This window comes from Ahaetulla prasina, chromosome 2, assembly GCF_028640845.1.
Source record: "Ahaetulla prasina isolate Xishuangbanna chromosome 2, ASM2864084v1, whole genome shotgun sequence".
NCBI lineage: Eukaryota > Metazoa > Chordata > Lepidosauria > Squamata > Colubridae > Ahaetulla > Ahaetulla prasina.
The window spans coordinates 259634484-259654180 of record NC_080540.1 but is presented as its reverse complement, the minus strand read 5'-3'; the positions used below and the strand labels follow the sequence as shown (position 1 = coordinate 259654180).

At 36.3% G+C, this 19697-nt stretch overlaps 1 protein-coding gene and 1 pseudogene across 9 annotated transcripts in view; one reads left to right on the top strand and one right to left on the bottom strand.

Annotated features, from left to right (window-relative positions):
• Positions 1-19697, top strand: part of CAST (calpastatin) — a 74928-nt gene that overhangs the window by 5513 nt on the left and 49718 nt on the right. For 7 of the 9 annotated variants that reach the window (XM_058168015.1, XM_058168017.1, XM_058168012.1 and 4 more), the window contains exons 2-3: positions 7608-7667; positions 17050-17121. In XM_058168015.1, the coding sequence (XP_058023998.1) occupies positions 7608-7667; positions 17050-17121 (132 nt within the window). Of the gene's footprint in view, positions 1-7607; positions 7668-17049; positions 17122-19349; positions 19520-19697 lie in introns of those variants that run through there. The other 2 variants (XM_058168019.1, XM_058168021.1) reach the window with 2 other exon arrangements.
• On the bottom strand, positions 612-740 carry LOC131193777 (U2 spliceosomal RNA; annotated as a pseudogene).

Below are 19697 nucleotides of genomic sequence, written 5' to 3'. Positions count from 1 at the left end.
GTAAATGGTGAAGAATTACATTTCTATATTAAATATGTTAATTTATTATAATGCAAACAGTATGCACATGTGTATTACACATGATTGCATACATACACATACTTTTAACACTATTTATTTATTCAGTTTACTAAATTTATATCCTGCCCTCCTCATTGTTAAGCGACTATGGGCAGCTACTCTTACTCTTGCTTTTAATACCACCTTATGATACTACTGTTTTGTATATGTATGTCCGTCCGTGTCCTGTATTTCATTATATTTATTCATATAAAGTCATACATGGTGAATTTATCTTCCCAATGTTATAATATCAGTCTTCAGCTATAGTAAGGCCATGGAGAATCTATTTACATTGTCTAGTTGCCAAGTCCTGTGTACTAGGTATATAATTCAAGAATATTGAATTATTATTGAATATTAACCTCTGAAAATTTTGATGCTGTACAATAACACTTACATATTACACTTCTTTCTCCCAAAGCTTAACTAAAAACATATGCTTTAAAGAAGCATTGTCCTTTTTACATGTCCAACAAAATCCATTCATGGACGAATGGACGGACTGACTGACTGACTGACTGACTGTCTATCTATCTTCTATTTTTTTAATAAGATTTATACAGCTGTCCATCTTATACAGTAAGAAACTCTGAGTAGTGCACAATCAGAATGTATCAGACATTAAACTGATAAGAGCAGATACTACATTTGATCTTAGCCAATAGGCTGAGAAAGATCATTTTGTATAAAAACATAATGGAGTCAATAAATTCTGGATTTTATTTTATGCCATATAAGTTGTAGTTTAAGGTCCGTTGACACTCATGTTATAAAAGTTAAAGCACTCTCTCATTGCCTAGGCAAGTTAGGAACCTCTAATTCTTTATTCCGCTTATCGCTTTTTGCATAACAAATTTAGTTATTAATACCAAATATCTATAAAAACTAATAGTAGGTTTTCATTTTAAAAGATGTAACCAGATGTTCTAGTATCATTGGTGTTTCCGGACCTGAAAATACTGCTGATTCAAAGAATGTTGTTAACAAATATTGTAGCTGGAAATATTGCTACTAAATTACATTTGATAAATATTTTTCTCTAAGAAGAGTGTAGGTTAAAAGTTCATCCACATCATCTATCATTTTCTGCTACTTTCCCATTGTTTAGAGGAACTAGACAACTTTCACTCTTGCTTTTTGGTATTGTTTTGAACCTTTGGCTTGTGCTTATTAGTCCACATAAGGAGATTTATGGAATAGAACATAATTTAGTTGAATATAAATTTGTCTTATTTGGAAATGACATTTTTCTGTTTATTTCTAAATTTCACACTATAATTCCTATATTGATGTAGATGATTGATGCCTTTAGTCAAATAGCATGACATTCTATCAACTTCTCCAAATCAGAGTTGAGGTCAATACATTAAAAATCTGGTCCCCCGACCCATTAAGGCATATCAATTCCTTATTGGTACCAAATCCATTAAATATTTGGGTATGTGTATACTGAAAGATATAACCCACCAACATGTAATATAAATAAAATATATAAAATGTTTCTTCAGATATCAATAGATGGCAGTCACTTTAGGGAAAGGTGAATGTTCTCAAAATGAATATTATTTCTTGACCAATTTATATTCTGAGAAGAATTCTTGTTGAAATATCCAGAAAATATTTTCAGAAAATAAACTTTTGTTTAGAAATTTTCAATGGGGTTCTTTGATTTCACAAATATCTTTACAGCAAATACCATTAACAATTAATGAGGGGAAATTTGATTTTTCGAATCCCAGCCATCTGAGATACAATGTTTGAAATGTAAGATATTATAAAACACATGGGAAGTTAACATGTTGGTTTCAATTTAACATTACACCATATTTAGTTTCTATCTTGTCTCCACTTATTGGAGCCTGGGCCATAATACTTCTCGAGGGCCCAGGTCTGAAGAAGTTGTGTACTATTGGACCATGGACACCAAACTATGCTGAATCAAAAATTGCGTGAATCAGATTCCAAGTTTTTTCAGTTAACTTCAGTGTAGCTTATGCAATCTGTTTTTGCTACTGATAATGATTATTTACAACATAATCCCTTTTGTTTTGTGGGGTTGTCTTGGAGAGCAAAATCCCAAAATTGAAGCATGTGGCCCCTAATCATGCTTTTATGCACTTTACTGAATTTCATTAAACTAAAGTGAATAATCTGTTCTATTTTTTTTATTTCATTTTGTCATAACAGTATACACAAACATTGTCGTAAGTAAAAAAAAAACATATCATGAAGAATATATATATATGCATTAGCTATATTAATTTGATATAATAAAGGGAACAATAGAACAGGAACAGTAGGCACTTTTGTGCTCTTATGCACGCCCCTTATTTCATGCTGAAATAAGCATGAAATTTTATTTCATGCTGAATAGCTAATTTTGATATGTGTAGGTTAAAATTTCTGTGGTTTTATAGAATAACAAATTACAATTCTTGTCCTCATACTAATATTTATAGTTGTCTATTTATAGGCATGTTTATTTTGACACCTTCACAGAAATGACTCTGGTAGAACATTGCATAAAATCTTACTTCAGATAGAAGTAATCATAACAAGAATTGGATAAATGCTGAACTTGGATTTGTGTTATTATTCTGAATTTTTTCCTACCCAAGGAGAACTTAGTATAGATTTCATGTATGCTTACTTCTACTCCCCCCTACATTTATTTATAAATATTTGCGTATATTTATAACTTATATTTATAAAATATTTTTATATAAATAATATAGATATATACATATGCTTTAATTTCATAGGCCAACCATCTTACCTCAAGGTAACTTACATCCTGCCAGAATCCCTGTGTTATTAATTGAAAGGGAGCATTAATCATTGTTTGATTCTGGAATCCAATTTAAAGCTGCTACAATGATTTCTAGCTTCCTATGCTTGAACATGTCTAACGAAAGGGAATGTGGAAAGGAAATGTGCATTTGGAAATGCCTTTGGGAGGCAGTAAGGAGAGATACAGCCTACGCAAGGCCTCATAAATGAAATCTGAATCAGGAAGAATGGCAAAAGTGTCTCAGAAGGGATCGTCTCTAGTTTTGGGGAGAAATAAAAGTGAGGTATGGGAGGGGTCCTTTCAGACTTGCAAGATTAATCTAACCTTACAATAAAGATAGAGCTAGTATGCCTTTCTGGTCGGAATTACCTTGCAAGACTGACAGGGATCTGCTATTTTACTAGGTAACTGTTTCCCCTATTGAACCAGTGTTTCTGCAAAAGATATTTTTCAGCTGAAAACTGCTTTCATGTGATTTAAATCTTTTTTTAACCATATTTTATTAATTTCAAAACAAAAAATCAAAAACGTAAATACAACAACACAAAAGTACAAAAATACAAAAAAGAAAATTTTTGTGCGGAACTGTGATCATTTATACTACATATCACTACAAAGTTTTTATATTCTATACATTTTACTTCGTCAAATTTTAACTACGTATGTCTGAGTCTGTTTTATTCTTCTGTTTTCAATCCATTTGTACCATTTCTCCCATGATACAGTCCTTTCAATTCCAATGATCGTTTATCCATTTCAGTGCAGTCAAAAAAAATTAATTATTAAGTCCTCGGAAGGCGTCTTTATCATGTGATTTAAATCTATCATTCCTTGTCTTGCATTCTGGAACAATGAAGAATAAGTTCTTGATTTTCTTCTGTGTGCCATCCTTTTGAATATTTTAACCATGCAGGGTGGATATACTTGATTACAGCGGTGATGAATACACTGTTGCAAAATCTGGGAACAGAACATCCTGGAGATCTGTTTACATGGTTGCTAAGAATCAGCGCTGATGATGGCAATAATCAATCAATCCTCAATATCAAATACCTAAGCAGCAATTAAGACTCACAGCCATAAATACTCAGGCAGCTTTCAATGAAGTTTATTTAATTTATAATGAATAAATTAACTGGAGACAAATAGTTTCCCAGCAAGGCCTTTCTAAACAAAAATTAGAAATTAATTAGAAATTAATAAATCATTTTATGAGAAAAGTCCTTTCTAAAGGAAAAAGAAGTTTTCACATTGTCATGAGATCTTGAATATGTCAAGTTTCTCTACAAAATGACTTGACAGGTTCATACTGAAATAATGTTTCAGAAGTTCTGGTATGATTTATCACCGAATGTTTCAGTTATTTCCAGAAATTAATATATTACCCAGTTTATGTTTTGCTATCCCACTAAGACATTTTGTTCTGAAAGACATCTTCCTGTTTGGTGTTTTGATGACCCGGGCAAGGCATGGAGGCAACACAGCTGATAGTTCAAACTTCCCCAAACATTCCCACGTCTATGGCAAGTCCCAGAACAAAATGCTCACCTCACCCACTCTAGCAGTCTCTGGCTGTGAATAGTCCAGAAAAATGCTGTTAGCATAATGGCTTCGATGCAAGAAATCCAGCAAGGCAAGGGACCAAGGCAATGAGTCTATGAAGCAAAGAAATTAGGCAAGAAGTCCAGCAAACTCCAGACATTGGCAACAGCACACAAAACTCCATGGATTCAGCGTTTGTTCCTGAAAAGTTCCCCTCCCTACAGCGTCTCCTTAAGTCTCAGTCCCCAGGTATGCCTTGTGAATAGAGGTGAGGCACTCTGTTCCCGAGTTGTCAGTTTGGCCTGAATTGTTCCCACCTCCGCTCCACTTTCTGTGCTCAGTGATCAGGAGGGGGCAGTCTTTGCTCATTGCCTGAGTTCCGTTGCTCCTCATCTCCACTGCCTGCCCTCTCTCTCAGTTGTTCTGCCCTCATTCCTCCATGCTGGCAAGCTGTCCCAAGCCCGAGGAATCTGGAGCTGCCTCCTCAACCTCCGTAAGCCCCAGCACCGCTCATCCTCCTCCGTGGACTCAGTCTTCGACAGGACCATGACAGGTGTGGTGATAAAGGTGCTGGCCTGGAATCTAGAAAACTGTGAGTTTAGTCTTGTTTTAGGCATGCCTTAGCTTTGCCTTAGACATGAAAGCCAAGTGGATGTCTATGGTCAGTCACTCTTTCTCTGCCTAATCTACTTCACAGTGGATTGTTGTAAAGTAGGGGGAGAAAGAAAGAGCCCTATGTATTTTCACTACCTTCAATTTTACTTATGAAGTTGCTGCTGCTGTTTTTGTGTCAAAAGTGCCAGGGTGCTTTTGAGGTGAAAGGGTTAACCAGTGACATCACCATTGCTCAGGGGATGCCCAGCTGGAGACTCCTTTCATGTCCCCATTCATGTCCCCATAGAAGTGGTACCTATTTATCTACTCACGTTAAATTGCACTTTCAAATTGCTAAGTGAGCAGGAGCTGGAGCAAATGATGGGAGCTCACCCCATCGCATAGCAGTACTCGGCTTTTGAATGTGGCTTGCAGATTTTCAAGCCAGAATACTAACCGCATGACTCACTGCACTCCTACTTACGAATAGTAAAGGTAGAATAGAAGAATCCAAATTAATGCACTAATATAAAATTATTGTTATACATCAAATATTTATATTTACAGTAATATATTAGAGTTTTTAATACATATTTTAACTTTTTGTTTATCAGTCTTAGTGAAAATTCTGGTAGGTGTGAAAGAAAAACATAACACTGTTTCAGGGTCTTGTGGAAGATACAGTATTGAAAGAAAGTATCAAAAAGATGATAATGTAATTTTTTCCTTCAGTGCCATAACTTCACATAAAGAAAAAAATAGTCTCCTTTCATTTGTGCAAGGATGATTAAGTTGAGCAACAGTCAGATAAAGCAATCATACAATGCCTGTTGGTTTCTTCCCCTTTTTCCTAACTGATTATAGCTTTTTTGATAAGCAGGTAATTTATATGTGCCTGTTTAACATTTCAAAATTAATTTCTTTATAGGCATTATAAAACTTACCCTGGCACAGTTAAATCTGTTCTCTATATATTGCTACTTCTACATCCCATCCTTTTCTAGGAGCGAAATAAGTGCATGAATCAAACCTGGCTGGAGATTGATCAGGCTGGCAGGATGTTGTTTTCATTTATCTTCCTCTAGAACAGTGCTTCTCAAATAGTGGGGTGCGCCCCCCAGGGGGGGTGCGAGGCTCCGTAAAGGGGGGCGCGTTTGACCTCGGCAAACACTGTCATAACAAGCTAAGCCCCGTGTTTATGTCTCTGTATCCAATCAGAGAACAACGAGAGCATCTGATTGGCTGTCCAAAACCCTTGTGACACGAGCCTGTCGGAGCCATCTTTAGTGTGGGATGTCCGTAAATACTATTTACAGTCGTGCGGGGGGCGCGAAAAATGTTTTCTTCTTCCTAGGGGGGCATGACAGAAAATAATTGAGAAGCACTGCTCTAGAACAAGATTCCTTGATGTTGATGATCTTTCTTCTGTCTCGCTCTGGTCTTTGGGACACAGAGGTCTTCTTCCAGGTCATCCTGGGACAAAATACCTTTCAGCCATTCCAAAACTGCCTATTCAATTTGATTCATCAGCCATTTGCCTCTTTCCCAACTGATTTGTCAGAGTGCTAGAACTATGTCTAGGTGATCATATGACAGGATGGCAGACAGCATTGTACTCAGTTGCTGCATTCTGTCACACAATTGATTGGGGAAGAGAGTACAAAAACAACTCTAGCTGCTCTCATAAGGGCTTCTTGAAGATTTTATCATAGTAATGAATCATACATTTTTGGAAATGCAGGCAGTAAGTCATAGACTTGCAACTATAGTTGGGACCAGAATTTCTGTTGCTAAATATGGCAGTTGTTGAGTGAATCTTGATTTTATAACTTTTTTTTTGTCACAGTATTTAAGCAAATCACAATTGCTAAGTGAATCATGCAGTTGTTAATGAAGCCAGTTGCCCTTGATTTTACAGTTAGAAGCTGGCTGGGAAGGTTTCAAATGGTGATCACATGACTTTGGAGGTACTGCAGCTATTGTAAATACATACCAGTTGCCAAGCACCTAAATTTTGATCATGTGACTGTGGGGAAGACATGACAGTTATAAGTATGAGGATCAGTCGTAAGTTACTTTTTAGTGCTGTTGTAACTTTGGTTGCAACCTAAATGGATATAAGTCATTTAAGCTATATAGTTATTTATTTGTTTAGCATATGGCAAAAATGTTAAAAAGCACATCACAATTATATTCTCAATGCGCACTTATGAAACTATTTACAAATTCAAAGGTAGACTATTTATATAGTCAATATATGATGGAGTGACATACAGAAAATCTCTGGGGTTCCCTGATAAGCACTCAAAGAGTACTGTTGCACAACATGTCTGCTTTGGAGCACCACAACTACATTCCAAAGAAGAGAGCTTTCCCCATTTTTAAAGGTGACTAGTACACCTGCCATGTTGAGTCCCAATCCTAGTGAGGATTGACCAGGTGTTATGGGGTAGATTGAATCCTTCTGATTCAGCTACAAAGCAGGGAATGTTGTGACACTCTGGATGAGCAATAGAAGACCATTTGCCTAAAGCAAATTGAAGTTGTTATCCAGCAAGTAGAAAACATTTTATGTTGTTTTCAAATACTAGTTTGATGTTTTAAATTTTTTTTACAGCATGGAAGTAAAAATGCAAGCGGAGCATCAAAAGAGAAGAAAGGAGCAGAAGCAACTGAGGTAAATTATGGCTATAAATTATAATAAGATGACAAAATGAGTCTTTATTTAACTTTTGGGCATCTGTTATCATTCATGTATAAAGAAATTCTAGATCAGGGGTGTCAAACTCGGTTTCATTGAGGGCTGCGACAGGGTTGCATTTGACGTCGGGGGGCCAGGGTGGGTGTGGCCAGGTTGATGTCACTCATGTTGGGGATGCCTATAGTGGCCCAAGCGCTCTGCCAGCAAAAATAGGCTCCTGAGCTCCATTTTCAGCTGTGACAGCCTCCTGCAACCCTCTGCCAGCGAAAATGGAGCTCAAGAGGGCTGCCCGTGGCCCTCCAGAGCTCCATTTTCACTGACAGAGGCACTATGGACCAGTCCTTTATTGTTTCCAGAGTGGCCCTGAAGGCCAGATCTAAGCACTCCGTAGGACGGATCTGCCCCCCTGGGTCTTGAGTTTGACACACTGTTGTAGATGGTTAACACATTTCATTAATTGTTGTGATTTGGTTATTATCATTATTAGCCATCAGCCATAACCTGGGCTGCTTTAATGAATACAAAGATGTGTTGTGCTCATATAAGCTCTGAAACATTTGTTCTGAATTATTTTCAAATTGCATGAATCCCTATCAAGCAGTATTGGGTAGGAATGGTTAAGCCATAGTACACTACTGCCATTATTATCATTTCTGAATTTAACTGAATTCAATGTCCTGTTTAAATTTTTTATCAGGAGTCTACAACCTCAGGCTGCAGACTGTAGTTGTAGTTTCCTATCAGCCAGAATCTGTCTAAATATTGCTCACATCTTTCTGTTTTTAACAAGACAGAAGTTATTAAACACATGGACAATATACTGCATTGTGTTAACTACATCTTAATTCAATTAAATGTAATTTTGGCCTATTTTTAGGAAATTTAGGAGATTGCACTTTTCTGTGTTGTACATAATGTAATGTATGGCGAACCGATGGCAGGCATGCCGGAAGTGGCATGCAGAGCCATCTCTTCTGGGTTGCTCTTCTGGGTTCCAGCACCCAAATGTGCGATGGCCAGCTGGTCTTCATGTGTGCGGGAGTGCTGGAAACCGGAAGAGCAGCTCCCTGGCATGCATGCACGGACTGGGAAGCTGAGCTTCTGGTTTTATGCACGCCAGAAACTGGAAGACCAGGTGACCAGTAAGCATGCACACGCTGGAAACCAGAAGCTCAGCTTCCCGGCGCACACATGCATGCTGGGGAACTACTCTTCTGGTTTTTGGCGCTCCCACACATGCATATCGGAGAGCTGCTCTTCCAGTTTGCAGGGGTCCCCTGTGCACCTGGTGCCAAAAAGGTTCACCAACACTGGTATAATCTGTTTGAGGTGCACCATATGATCCGAATCCATGAACGTTTAAGGTATGGAAGCTGGCTTTGCTGGATGTCTGTACAAATAGGTACGAGAGGTGAATTCATGAATACAGGTGTAAATGCAGAGGCTTCTGCATGCACAGGAACTCTCACATGGAAGATTAATAGGGTTCAAATAAGGCCTCATATTTGCCCTTGATTTTCCTGGAGAAGTTCTTTCTATGTGGTTACTAAGTTGATACCAAGTGGATGGCATACAATCGGTCTATTCTTCAATGTAATAGAGAAAGTTGGATTTCACTGAACTGTAATGTTGAGCTTTTTTTGACGAATATGAGGAATTTCAGCAAGCATAGCTAAAGATCAAGTGTTGAGAGTTAATCTTAACACTTTAAGAAATACAGGTTGCTGTACTCACCTGAGGTAACAGGTATAAGCTAAGCATGTTTTTTAAAATATACCTGATATCATAATCATCTTGGTTCTTGATGCACATCATTTAATTGTTTATTTGTCAAATATGTATGGCTGCCTGCATCACAAACAAGTGACTCTGGGTGGCATAAAACATGACTATAAAAATCATTGTTGTACAGACCAATTGCTATTATGGCTGGTCACACAGTCAGCCAGATGTTTAGAATAGATTTGGCATTTTTATTTAAATCAGTAAACATGGTCCTTGATAATTCAGTCCTTCCATTGACTTGGTATTGCCAGATATTGTTGTTTAATATTTTTTTCCTAAAGTTCTTTCTCTTCTATTCTGCTGGCTTTAGATACTGCAACATCCACTATTCACATTTTTTGTCTTTCCTATCAACAGTTATTAAATCTCATGTTTCATGTGCCAGGTGCTTGACGGTTTGCATTCTAAAGTCACAGAGCACACAATAATTCTTCATTGTCTGTTACTTTGTATATTTTGTGAGCCCTCCAGTTCTTGCTTGTATGCAAATGGTATTTCTTGCAGATATTTCAGTGCAATATTGTTGCTACTTTGTCATGCCATTGTTTTTTGTCAGTCTGTGTGATCTTGCAGCAACTTACTAGATGGCCCACTGTTTCTTCTGTTTGTTTGCAGAGGGGCATTTGCTGTTTCTTGCTGTATTCTTCATTCCAGTTTTATATACTTTTGTTCTTTAGGCTTGGTCTTGTGTAGCCAGAATTAGTCCCTCTGTCTTTTTCTTCAACTTCCCTGTTCTTAGTCATTGCCAGGCCTTATTGTTATCTGCTTTGCCTGTTAGAGGGGTGCAGAGGTGGTATTCAGCTGGTTCACACCTGAACCGGTAGCAGAAATCGTGGGTGGGCCCCGCCACCAGCCCCGGCTCTATGCCATCCTGTTTAGGCATGTTTTTAAGGCTGGGCGCATGCGCAAAGCAAGCATGTGCACACGGGGCGAACCGGTAGTAACATAATGTGAAACCCACCACTGGAATTGTCTCTCTCTCTGTGTGTGTGTGTGTGTGTTAGCCATGTAATACTTTTCTATTTTTCATTTGGTCTTTCTTGTGGGCCAGTTTGGTCTCTTTAATATTCAGTAAGCTTTCGTGGTATACTGGCTTCAGTGCATCCTCTTTGCTGTCCTTCAGATATTCTTCCAATGCCTGTTTTTCTTCTTCAGCTGTCTGATGTATTTGCATCATTCCACAATGGGATGGCACAATGGGATGGCAAGTCATTAAGAAATCTTTGTCTTCTATTCTGCTATCTCCAAGTACTGCAGTGTCTTTTTTATTGACAATTATTGAGTCTGGAGTCATATTATTAACTTTAAAAACTTTAAAAACTACAAAACCCAAAGCTAAAATAAAACAAATATTAGGTGAATAGTAGATATTATTAATAATGGGGCTGCCTCAGTATTTCACCTGATGGCACAACTAAGTTTTGAGGGACTTCTGGAAGGTCAATAGGGGTGGAGCCTCACTACAGTGGAAAAGATGCTCCATAAAGTGGCATCTTGGCATAAAAAAAACAAAAGCTGCTGCTTAGGACTTTCCAGATATAGTTCCATAGTTAACAAGTCCCATAACATGCTTTTCCTATTGGTTCTGGTGGGACAGGCAAATGTAATTGGAGAACGTCAGTCCAGTGGTGGGTTTCAAAAATTTTTACTACCAGTTCTGTGAGCGTTGCTTGGTGGATGTGGCTTGGTGGGTATGGCATGGGGAGGAGCATGTAAAATCTCCATTTCCTCCCCAATCCAGGGGAAGGTTATTGGAAAAACTCCATTTCCTCCTGATCAGCTGGGACTCAGAAGGCAGAGAATAGATGGGGGCGGGGCCAGCCAGAATTTTTACTACCAGTTCTCTGAACTACTCAAAATTTCCGCTACTGGTTCTCCAGAACTGGCTGAAACCCACCTCTGTGTCAGTTCCTCAGATAATCAAGTCCCATGCTACGTGGGGTTTCAAAAGTCAAACTTGGACAAATGCAGATTGTGGAGCAGAGGTGTAATGTGTTGTTCTGGAAACATACATTACTTCTTACATTGTTGCAGTTTGCAACAGCTGAAGCTTTCAGGTGCACTTCAAGGGAAGTTCCATGTAGAGCACATTACAATGGTCCAACTGGGAAGTTACTAAGGTTTTGAGTGGCCATGAATACAGCCCTTCAATTTAAGAATGGATGCAACCAGCACATAATACAAAATTGTGCAAAAGCGTTCTACCCATGATTGTCCCTCTTCTTCAAGCAGGAGTAGTAAGTTTAGGAGACTCCTAAGCATGGGGTCTGTTTGGAGCACTACAATCCATCCAGCGCCAAAGATGGCATAGTCCTGTAACCAACTGCTCCCAATACCCAAAACCACTCAATATTGCCAGAGTTAATTTATATTGTAGGTTAGGTAGTAAAACTCCAATCCTATTTCTAATAATTTATCAAAACAGGGCTTCCTTATTGAGTCAGCCTGAATAAAATTATGCATTTAAAGTAGCATTCCTAAGCTATCTATCTGGACAATTTGGCTTTACAATCCTATTTCTAATAATTTATCAAAACAGGGCTTCCTTATTGAGTCAGCCTGAATAAAATTATGCATTTAAAGTAGCATTCCTAAGCTATCTATCTGGACAATTTGGCTTTACAGATAGTCCTTGTTTAGTTATTATCTCATTTAGCAACCATTCACAATTATAATAGTAATGAAAAAGTAACTTTATTACCAGTCCTCACATTTGCAACCTTCACATCTGTAAAGCAAAGGAAAGCTGAAGTAAGATCATAAGCATAGTTGCAATGTTACTTAGCAACTGTTTCGCTTAACAACTGAGTTGTAATTGCTCAACAAGAACTGCCTGTAATCGCTGTCTGACTAATCCCTGTAACACAATGAACAATGACAGGTGTAGTTCAACGTAGGTAATCTCCAATGTATTATGCCACCCTGCCATATTCTAAGAGATGGTTATGTAACCTCCATAGCCTTAGTAGTTTGAGTCAATTGGTGATATTCAAAGTGTTATGTTCTTGCCTAGGTTTAAGAAGATATACTGATGTTATATTGATATTGTCATCAGAATGGGAATCATCATTAGGCAGCAACTTTGTGTAAAATCAATTAACTTGCTATCTCTGGACCTGGCTGGATTTGCAAGCTGAAGATCAGAATGCACTCTTGGTATAGCAGCTTTCTTTTGTTCTCTTTTCTGATCTAGGCCCTCATATAGAAGAGTATAAAGCAGACTGTCATTATCCCAAACTGAAAAAGTTAGAATCAATTTGGGCTGTTTCAGGCTAGAAGGACAATTTGGTTTGCTGAGCTATGGGTTGTTTTCTTCTTTGATTTCAGTATTCAGAAGGTTTATAATGATTTTCTATTGAGTTGCTGTTAGATGAGAAGTCCAAAGATGTCAGATCAATTAAAGGTTTGGCTGCTATTTATGTTAACAGGTGTGTTTATTTAAATTCATCAAATTGTCTCAGTATTTCTTCTTGTTTCGTGTTTGATAAGGCTTCAAAAGCGTTCATTAATCCTGTTTCTAGAGTTTCACTAGTGCCAGTTTTTTCTTGTAAAATCTCAATATGATTATTTGAGCATTGTCTTGTCAAGGATGCTAGAAGTACTTGGATGCTTTTTTTTTAAAATCATGGCTGCGTGTAGCATGAGGCTGGGCAGTCTGAGGCATTAAACCAAAGAGTACAGTTCTTTTTCCATCTTGGAAAACACTGAGTGATATATTTGAAAAGTGGAAAGAAAGGGTATCATTTTGAACAGTATGCAGAGGACAGTGGAATTGTTAAAAAGACAACAGAATTAGATTATGTCTTCTCATGTTAAGGAGCCATTTGGCAGCACTTAGATTAATAATATGACATGGGTATCAAAGAAATAAGCTAAATAATAGAATGATAGCTTTTCTGGTAGACCAACATCCAGTATTATTTCTGTTAAGTTAATCCTTAAAGCAACTTGATATGTTTGGAGTAGGTATGTGGTTGTACTTTTTGATGAAAAGCAAGACTTTAAGCTCTGCCTGTACTTGGTTGTCATTTCTAACTTTAATTTATTCTCCAGAGCAATTTTATTTCATATGGTTATCCATAAACACTTCGAAGTTAGTGCTAATATTTTGAATTACTGTAAAAGTTGCTAGCTTATCTGCATAATTTTGCACAAAAGTTTCAAAGGAGTCCATATTAGTATTTGTAGAGGTGAACCCGGTCTCTGAAATTGAAATTGCAGTTTTTGCAATTGATAGACATTGTCTAGCAGCAAAGCCTGTTGTGAATTCCTTTGCTGATTGCTTTTGCTCCCCCCCCTTTCAGAGATACATTAATGGCAGGGAGACTAAAATGGCAGTCAGAAAGTTTGATTCTTCATGCAAAGTATAGAAGAGTTCTAATAGTTGTTGTTTTTCAATTTCTGTTTCCAAATCCCAGTTGACTTTAGCTTTGGGAGGTAGGAATGGAATGGAGAAGATTTACGGTATATTGTTATTATTTTTACTTAGTTTTCTTGTCATCATGTAGTCACTCATTTTTGGCTACTTTGTTGGTTTAAGTAGAGTCAGTGAGCCTTGTCTTGTTGTGTTTGTTGTTCTTCCTCATTGCTTTGGTGTCACTGTACCATATCAGAAGCCTTTACAATGCTTTAGGGACTTGGTGCTGAGATTTAGAATATCTCTTACAGAGAATTGTTAAATAAAAGTAGATAACAAAATATGTAGCTAAGCTATTTATAAAAATGGATAAAACAAATAAAATATAAGGAGCTCAATTAGGGAAGCTGCTGCTCTGTTGAATAGAATAGAATAGAGTAGAATTTTTATTGGCCAAGTGTGATTGAACACACAAGGAATTTGTCTTGGTGCATATGCTCTCAGTGTACATAAAAGAAAAGATACCTTCATCTTGCCATTAATTCTAAGCAGATTTCCTAGTAAATATGTTCTATTACATTTAATGAGATTTACTATGCCTAAGATTATATTTTAAGGAGTATAGGCTAAGATGCTCGTAAATACAGATAATCCTCAACTTACAACAGTTCATTTAATGACTGTTCAAAGTTACGAGACTGAAAAATATGACTTATGACCATTTTTCACAGCGACAACCTTTGCAGCATCCCCGTGATCAGGTGATCAAAATTCAGATGCTTGGCAACTGGCTCATTTATGACTTTTGCTGTGTCCCAAAGTCATGAGATCACCGTTTGAGACCTAGTGACAAGCAAAGTCAATGGAGAAGCCATATTCACTTAACAACCAGGTTGCTGATTTATCAACTGCAGTGACTCACTTAACAACTGTGGCAAGAAAGATCTAAAATGGGGCAAAACTCACTTAACCACAGAAATGTTGGGCTCAGTTGTGGACTTAAGTTGAGAACTACTTGTATATACTTCAATAATTTCATTCCACATACTGTTCAGGTTACCTTTGATTAAGATTGGTGAAATGTGGCTGCTTCCAGGTTTCCATCATCATTCTTTTAATAAATGTTAGTATGATTATGTGTCTTTTAGTAGGTTGAGTCTCGCACCAAACTGTAGTTGAGCAAATCACAATGACTGCCTTTACGCAAGGCCAAGGCCAAACCAGATAATAGTAGGAATGATGTATGGATCCAACCATCTTTTTATCAGTCTTAAGGGTATCAGAGTATGTCTGTGCTTATCCCAAGAAACATAATCTAAAGGGCCATCTCATTGGAAGGCAGCAGAAAGTGGGAAAGAAATACGAAGACAGGAGTGGTGAATGATGCAGTGAAACTCAGCTTCATTTCATGATAACAGAGAATTGTATTCTGAGTTCAAAAGAACAGCAACCTGACCTTTCAGTCAAACTAGCTGACATTTGTTCTAAAACTTAGTTGACTTTCGAATTGTCCTGGATGTTGGCAATTTGCTTGCAACATTATCTGTTCTGCTTTTTTATTAGATAAATAAGAATGTATCACATTTCCTGAAGAATAAGTGCTGCTGTAATTTATCCTTTCTGACTTTGTCAGCTCATTGCCTAAAGTTCTTTTTCTTCCTAGCTTACTGGCATAATAGAAGATATTGTGTTCACGGCAGGTCCTCAAACATTCAGAGAACAGAATGCATGAATGAGTGTCAATTTACAGTGTTGGATTATCAGCAAAGTTGAATAGAATAGTGTTTTTGTCAATTATATAAATGCACCCAGATATACATATGCAGTGCATATTTTTGTTTGTTTGTTTACATTTATATCCCGCCCTTCTCCGAAGACTCAGGGCAGCTTACAGTGTATAAGGCAATAGTCTCATTCTATTTGTATATTTTTACAAAGTCAACTTATGTATTCTTGGGATGCATTTCAGTGCTCGGTACACATGGTTAATTTTCTTCTTAGATGCTACTTTGCTACTCTTTGCATTCTGGAAAAGTAGATAGGTCTCCAATAGGCATGGGGTGTGTAATATAAAGTACTGAAATGATATATTTACAATAAAAGTAGATACTATTCTCTTTCCTGTTCCACTTTCAGACAGTTTTCACAACTTTTACATTTCTTGTTACATTTTTAGTATCAGTTGTACAATGACCAAAATATATACACATAACTTTAAAATAAAGTTTCTATATTTTGGGCATTTTTTAACTTTTCAACTTGTTTTTCCTATTTTGTGCCAACTCTTGTTCCTTGATTTGGAAAGTAAACACTTTGTGGTATGAGCAGAGGCATCAATTTAAATTAGGTCATTTTGGGGGGGGCATTTCTAAAAATAAAAAGGGTTATCATTAGCATTATTGTTTTTAAAGAAGTTGGGTCTTTTTTTAAAAAAGAAACTTTGTAATTTTATAATGCGGTTTAGTCTTCTACTTTTTTTAAATAAAAAAACCCACATCTTTTATTTTGGTATGATATTTCTAAAACACCAGTTACCAAGTTTTAGTAATAAATATATAATATAATATTCTTGGCCTTGGTATGGCAAGTTTTAGAATTAAGATATATTAAGTTAAAATAACTATATAATATTGTTATATATATATATGTTTTCTGAGGTTTTCGCGGGTGTTTGTATGTAGGTCTTTGGTTATTCGGGTTTTCTCCCGCGTAAAATTGGAAGTGTCTTAGCGACGTTTCGACTAAGTCTCATTCGTCATCTTCAGCTTCGTGCTTCTGGGAGCAATTTTCTGGGAGCAATATATATACACACACACATAAATAATACCGAGTTAAAGAAGTAAGTTAGAAAAATCTTTAACTTTGTCTTCTCTACATTCTGTTTTGATGAGGTGATAGAAGACAAATACCTACAGTTAATTCATAATCTCAAAATAAACCTGTGATTCATCTGTGACAGGAATATGATAGAATATCATAATATGTTCATATATTTTTGCATCCCCAAAATAGCATTGCCTGAGAAATTTCTATTCATGATTCCAAATGATGCTCCAAGCATTTTTTGGACATTAACTTAATTGCATAAAGATATTGCTTATAGAAGGGCATTTTTATAATATATCAGGGAAATAAAGTTTTCAGTGTCTCTATTGAAGCATTTCTCCCATGATGTTAAAATGCTAATATTTAATTGTTTATTTTTTTTCTTCACAGAAGAGAACTGTAAATACTAGCAATATCGAATCACCCAAAAGCCAGACCAGCGGAGTTTCTTCAGTCAATAAGGTAATTTACCTGTTTGTAAACCTATTAACCTTCCCAAAAGCAAAATATTTCCCTATCGTTTTAAATGCTTATGATGCTGCTACTGTAACAGATTGCTGCTTTTGCAAAGAGGTAGAGATCTTCTGAGTCATGAAAATTAAGAAAAGTGCAAAATCATTTATTGAAATCTCTCAATTAAATTAGTTAGTAGGATTAATATTGACAAATTTTAAATGCAAGGCTTTAATATTGATGTTTGGAAATAATTTGTGATTTGTAAATGAGGCTTTGTGCTGATCATATTTTCTGTCAGTGTTTTGTCTCATCTCAAATATATCTCCAACTATTTCAGTGTTGTAATCCTCCTGTCTTTTCCCACAAGTTATTTTGGAGTGCTTCTTAAAATTTAAATGATTTTGGTCTAATTTCAGTCTGTAAATATTTTAATGTTTAATGTTCTACTTTTCTGCTTTTTAAAATCAATGTATGGCATATTAAGAATTGTACCTATGTAGATGTAACTCAGATAGTATAATATAATCACTTGTGTTTACCTATTTTATATCAATTGCTTTATAGAGAGCAAGAAAGTTGGGTGCTTGGATATATCATCTTTGATTTTTTCTGCCTGTACAGTTACAAAAAGCAGAACTCTTGGGTTTTGTGTGACATGATTTCATTTTTGATAGAATGGCAGGAAATATTATAAATTCAATGAATACATAATTCTTAGATTTACTTTAACCAGAGGTGCTTGGGAACTTTTTTGTTCTGAGATTTAGGTATAATCAGCTCCAAAATTGCATGTTACCAAACCATGATTTGTCAGTGAAAATGAGCCAAACTTGAACTCTGAGTTTGCTCTTGTGTTACAGAGACCTTATGCTTTCAATTGCCACAATTTAATACGCTATTGAAGTCCTAAACAGTTATATTTAATATACTAGTTATATTTAAACAATGGTTAGACATTCAGGTTATGAAGCCAGTTCAGTTTTGTAGAGAATTGGTAGCAGCTATTGTTTGCTATTATACTTTACTGCTAGGAAGGTAAAAAGTTGCTTGTAGAAGTTCTGGCTCAGATGCCAAAATAATTTGGCTGGCTCTGATAGTGCTCTGAAGCTTGAATGTCTGCAGAGAGAAGATTAACGTTTGCTGTTTAGCCTCAGTATTTTGAAACAATCTACAAACAAATCATAATTCATATTGACCATAGATTCTGCATAGTTAGTATGTCAAGCTGTTGTAAAGAACAATTTCTTCTTGTAGTTCATCTAAACTAAATTAACTATATAGTAGCTAGACTCACATGGCATACCAAACCAAAATAACAACCAAAAAGGCCTATTTATTTATTATACAATTTATAGAGTTCCCCATCTCACAGAACATGATTCTTTGGCTTAATGCAACGTGTGAAGGTAATTTAGAGTTTCTTTTTTATAATCTGAACAATAATTTAGTTTTATGTCCAAAAATCATCAGTGGTTGAAGTTAGCATTGTGCAAGCCTACAAATTTGTTGGGCCAGAAAGAGTGCTACAAAAAAGATGTTATACATGGCTTACTGTTTAATATGTATTTAGTTTTATTGTGTTTCTAAAATGAAATGATCTTATGTGCTCTGGGTTAGCATAAATGTCTGATCAAATTCAAAATAGCCAGATGTTTTTGTTTAAATATGTAATATTTGTTTCAAAAGGCACTTAATAATGGTTTATTCTATCTACACTATTAAGAACATCTTACTTTAAATATGAAGCAAGGAAGAATCATAGTGGAAAAAACTGCAAGATTTTTGAGTTTATTGCTTCTTCCAGTGAATAAAAATGGCTTGAGTACTGTTTTGTGCATTAATAACTGCTATAGGAGTAGAGTGAGGGCCCCCCAGAATTGAGGTGTGTATATATAGTGTTTCTCTTGCTGTTAGAAAAACAAGTTGGAAATAATTTATGAATGCTCCCAGTTCTACGAGTCCTGGTACATTTGTTAATTCTACTCCGTCTGAAAATTACAATGGCTTCTATAAATCCTACAAGCTAAGCAATACCAATATCTAGGGATAACTGCAGTCTTTTTGCACTAAAATTACTGATGTGGAGTAAGCATATTTGATTTAGGAAATGTTTTCTATTTGATTGCATTAATTGTTGGTTTTATTTTTGTCCTGACTCAGTGGCTGCTGTCAACCATGCAGCTTCTTAGCATATTCATAAGGGGGGTGGAGCACAACGGCTGTAGGCAGAGGGAGTTTGGAAACAGTTCGTTTGGCTTTGCTGTACTATTCTGAAATGCCACAGACTATGTTAGAACTGTAACTACAGACAGACCTAATACGCACTGTAAGAAAAGCAAAATTGTGCTAAGGATCTGAGCAGGCGACATCAAAAACTTGGAGCAGAACTGATGAGCTGTATAGTGTGAGTACTCTTTTTCTGGAATGTTTGTTTGTCAATTTTCTGGGCTAGTTCTACCATACTTCCTCCTTTCTTTGAGACTGCACTTTTCTATATTATAGAAACACGATCCTTCAATTTGTAGGTTTGAGACTCAGTAAATGAGTGCTTTTCCAGGATTTGTAACAGATTGTTAAACTAT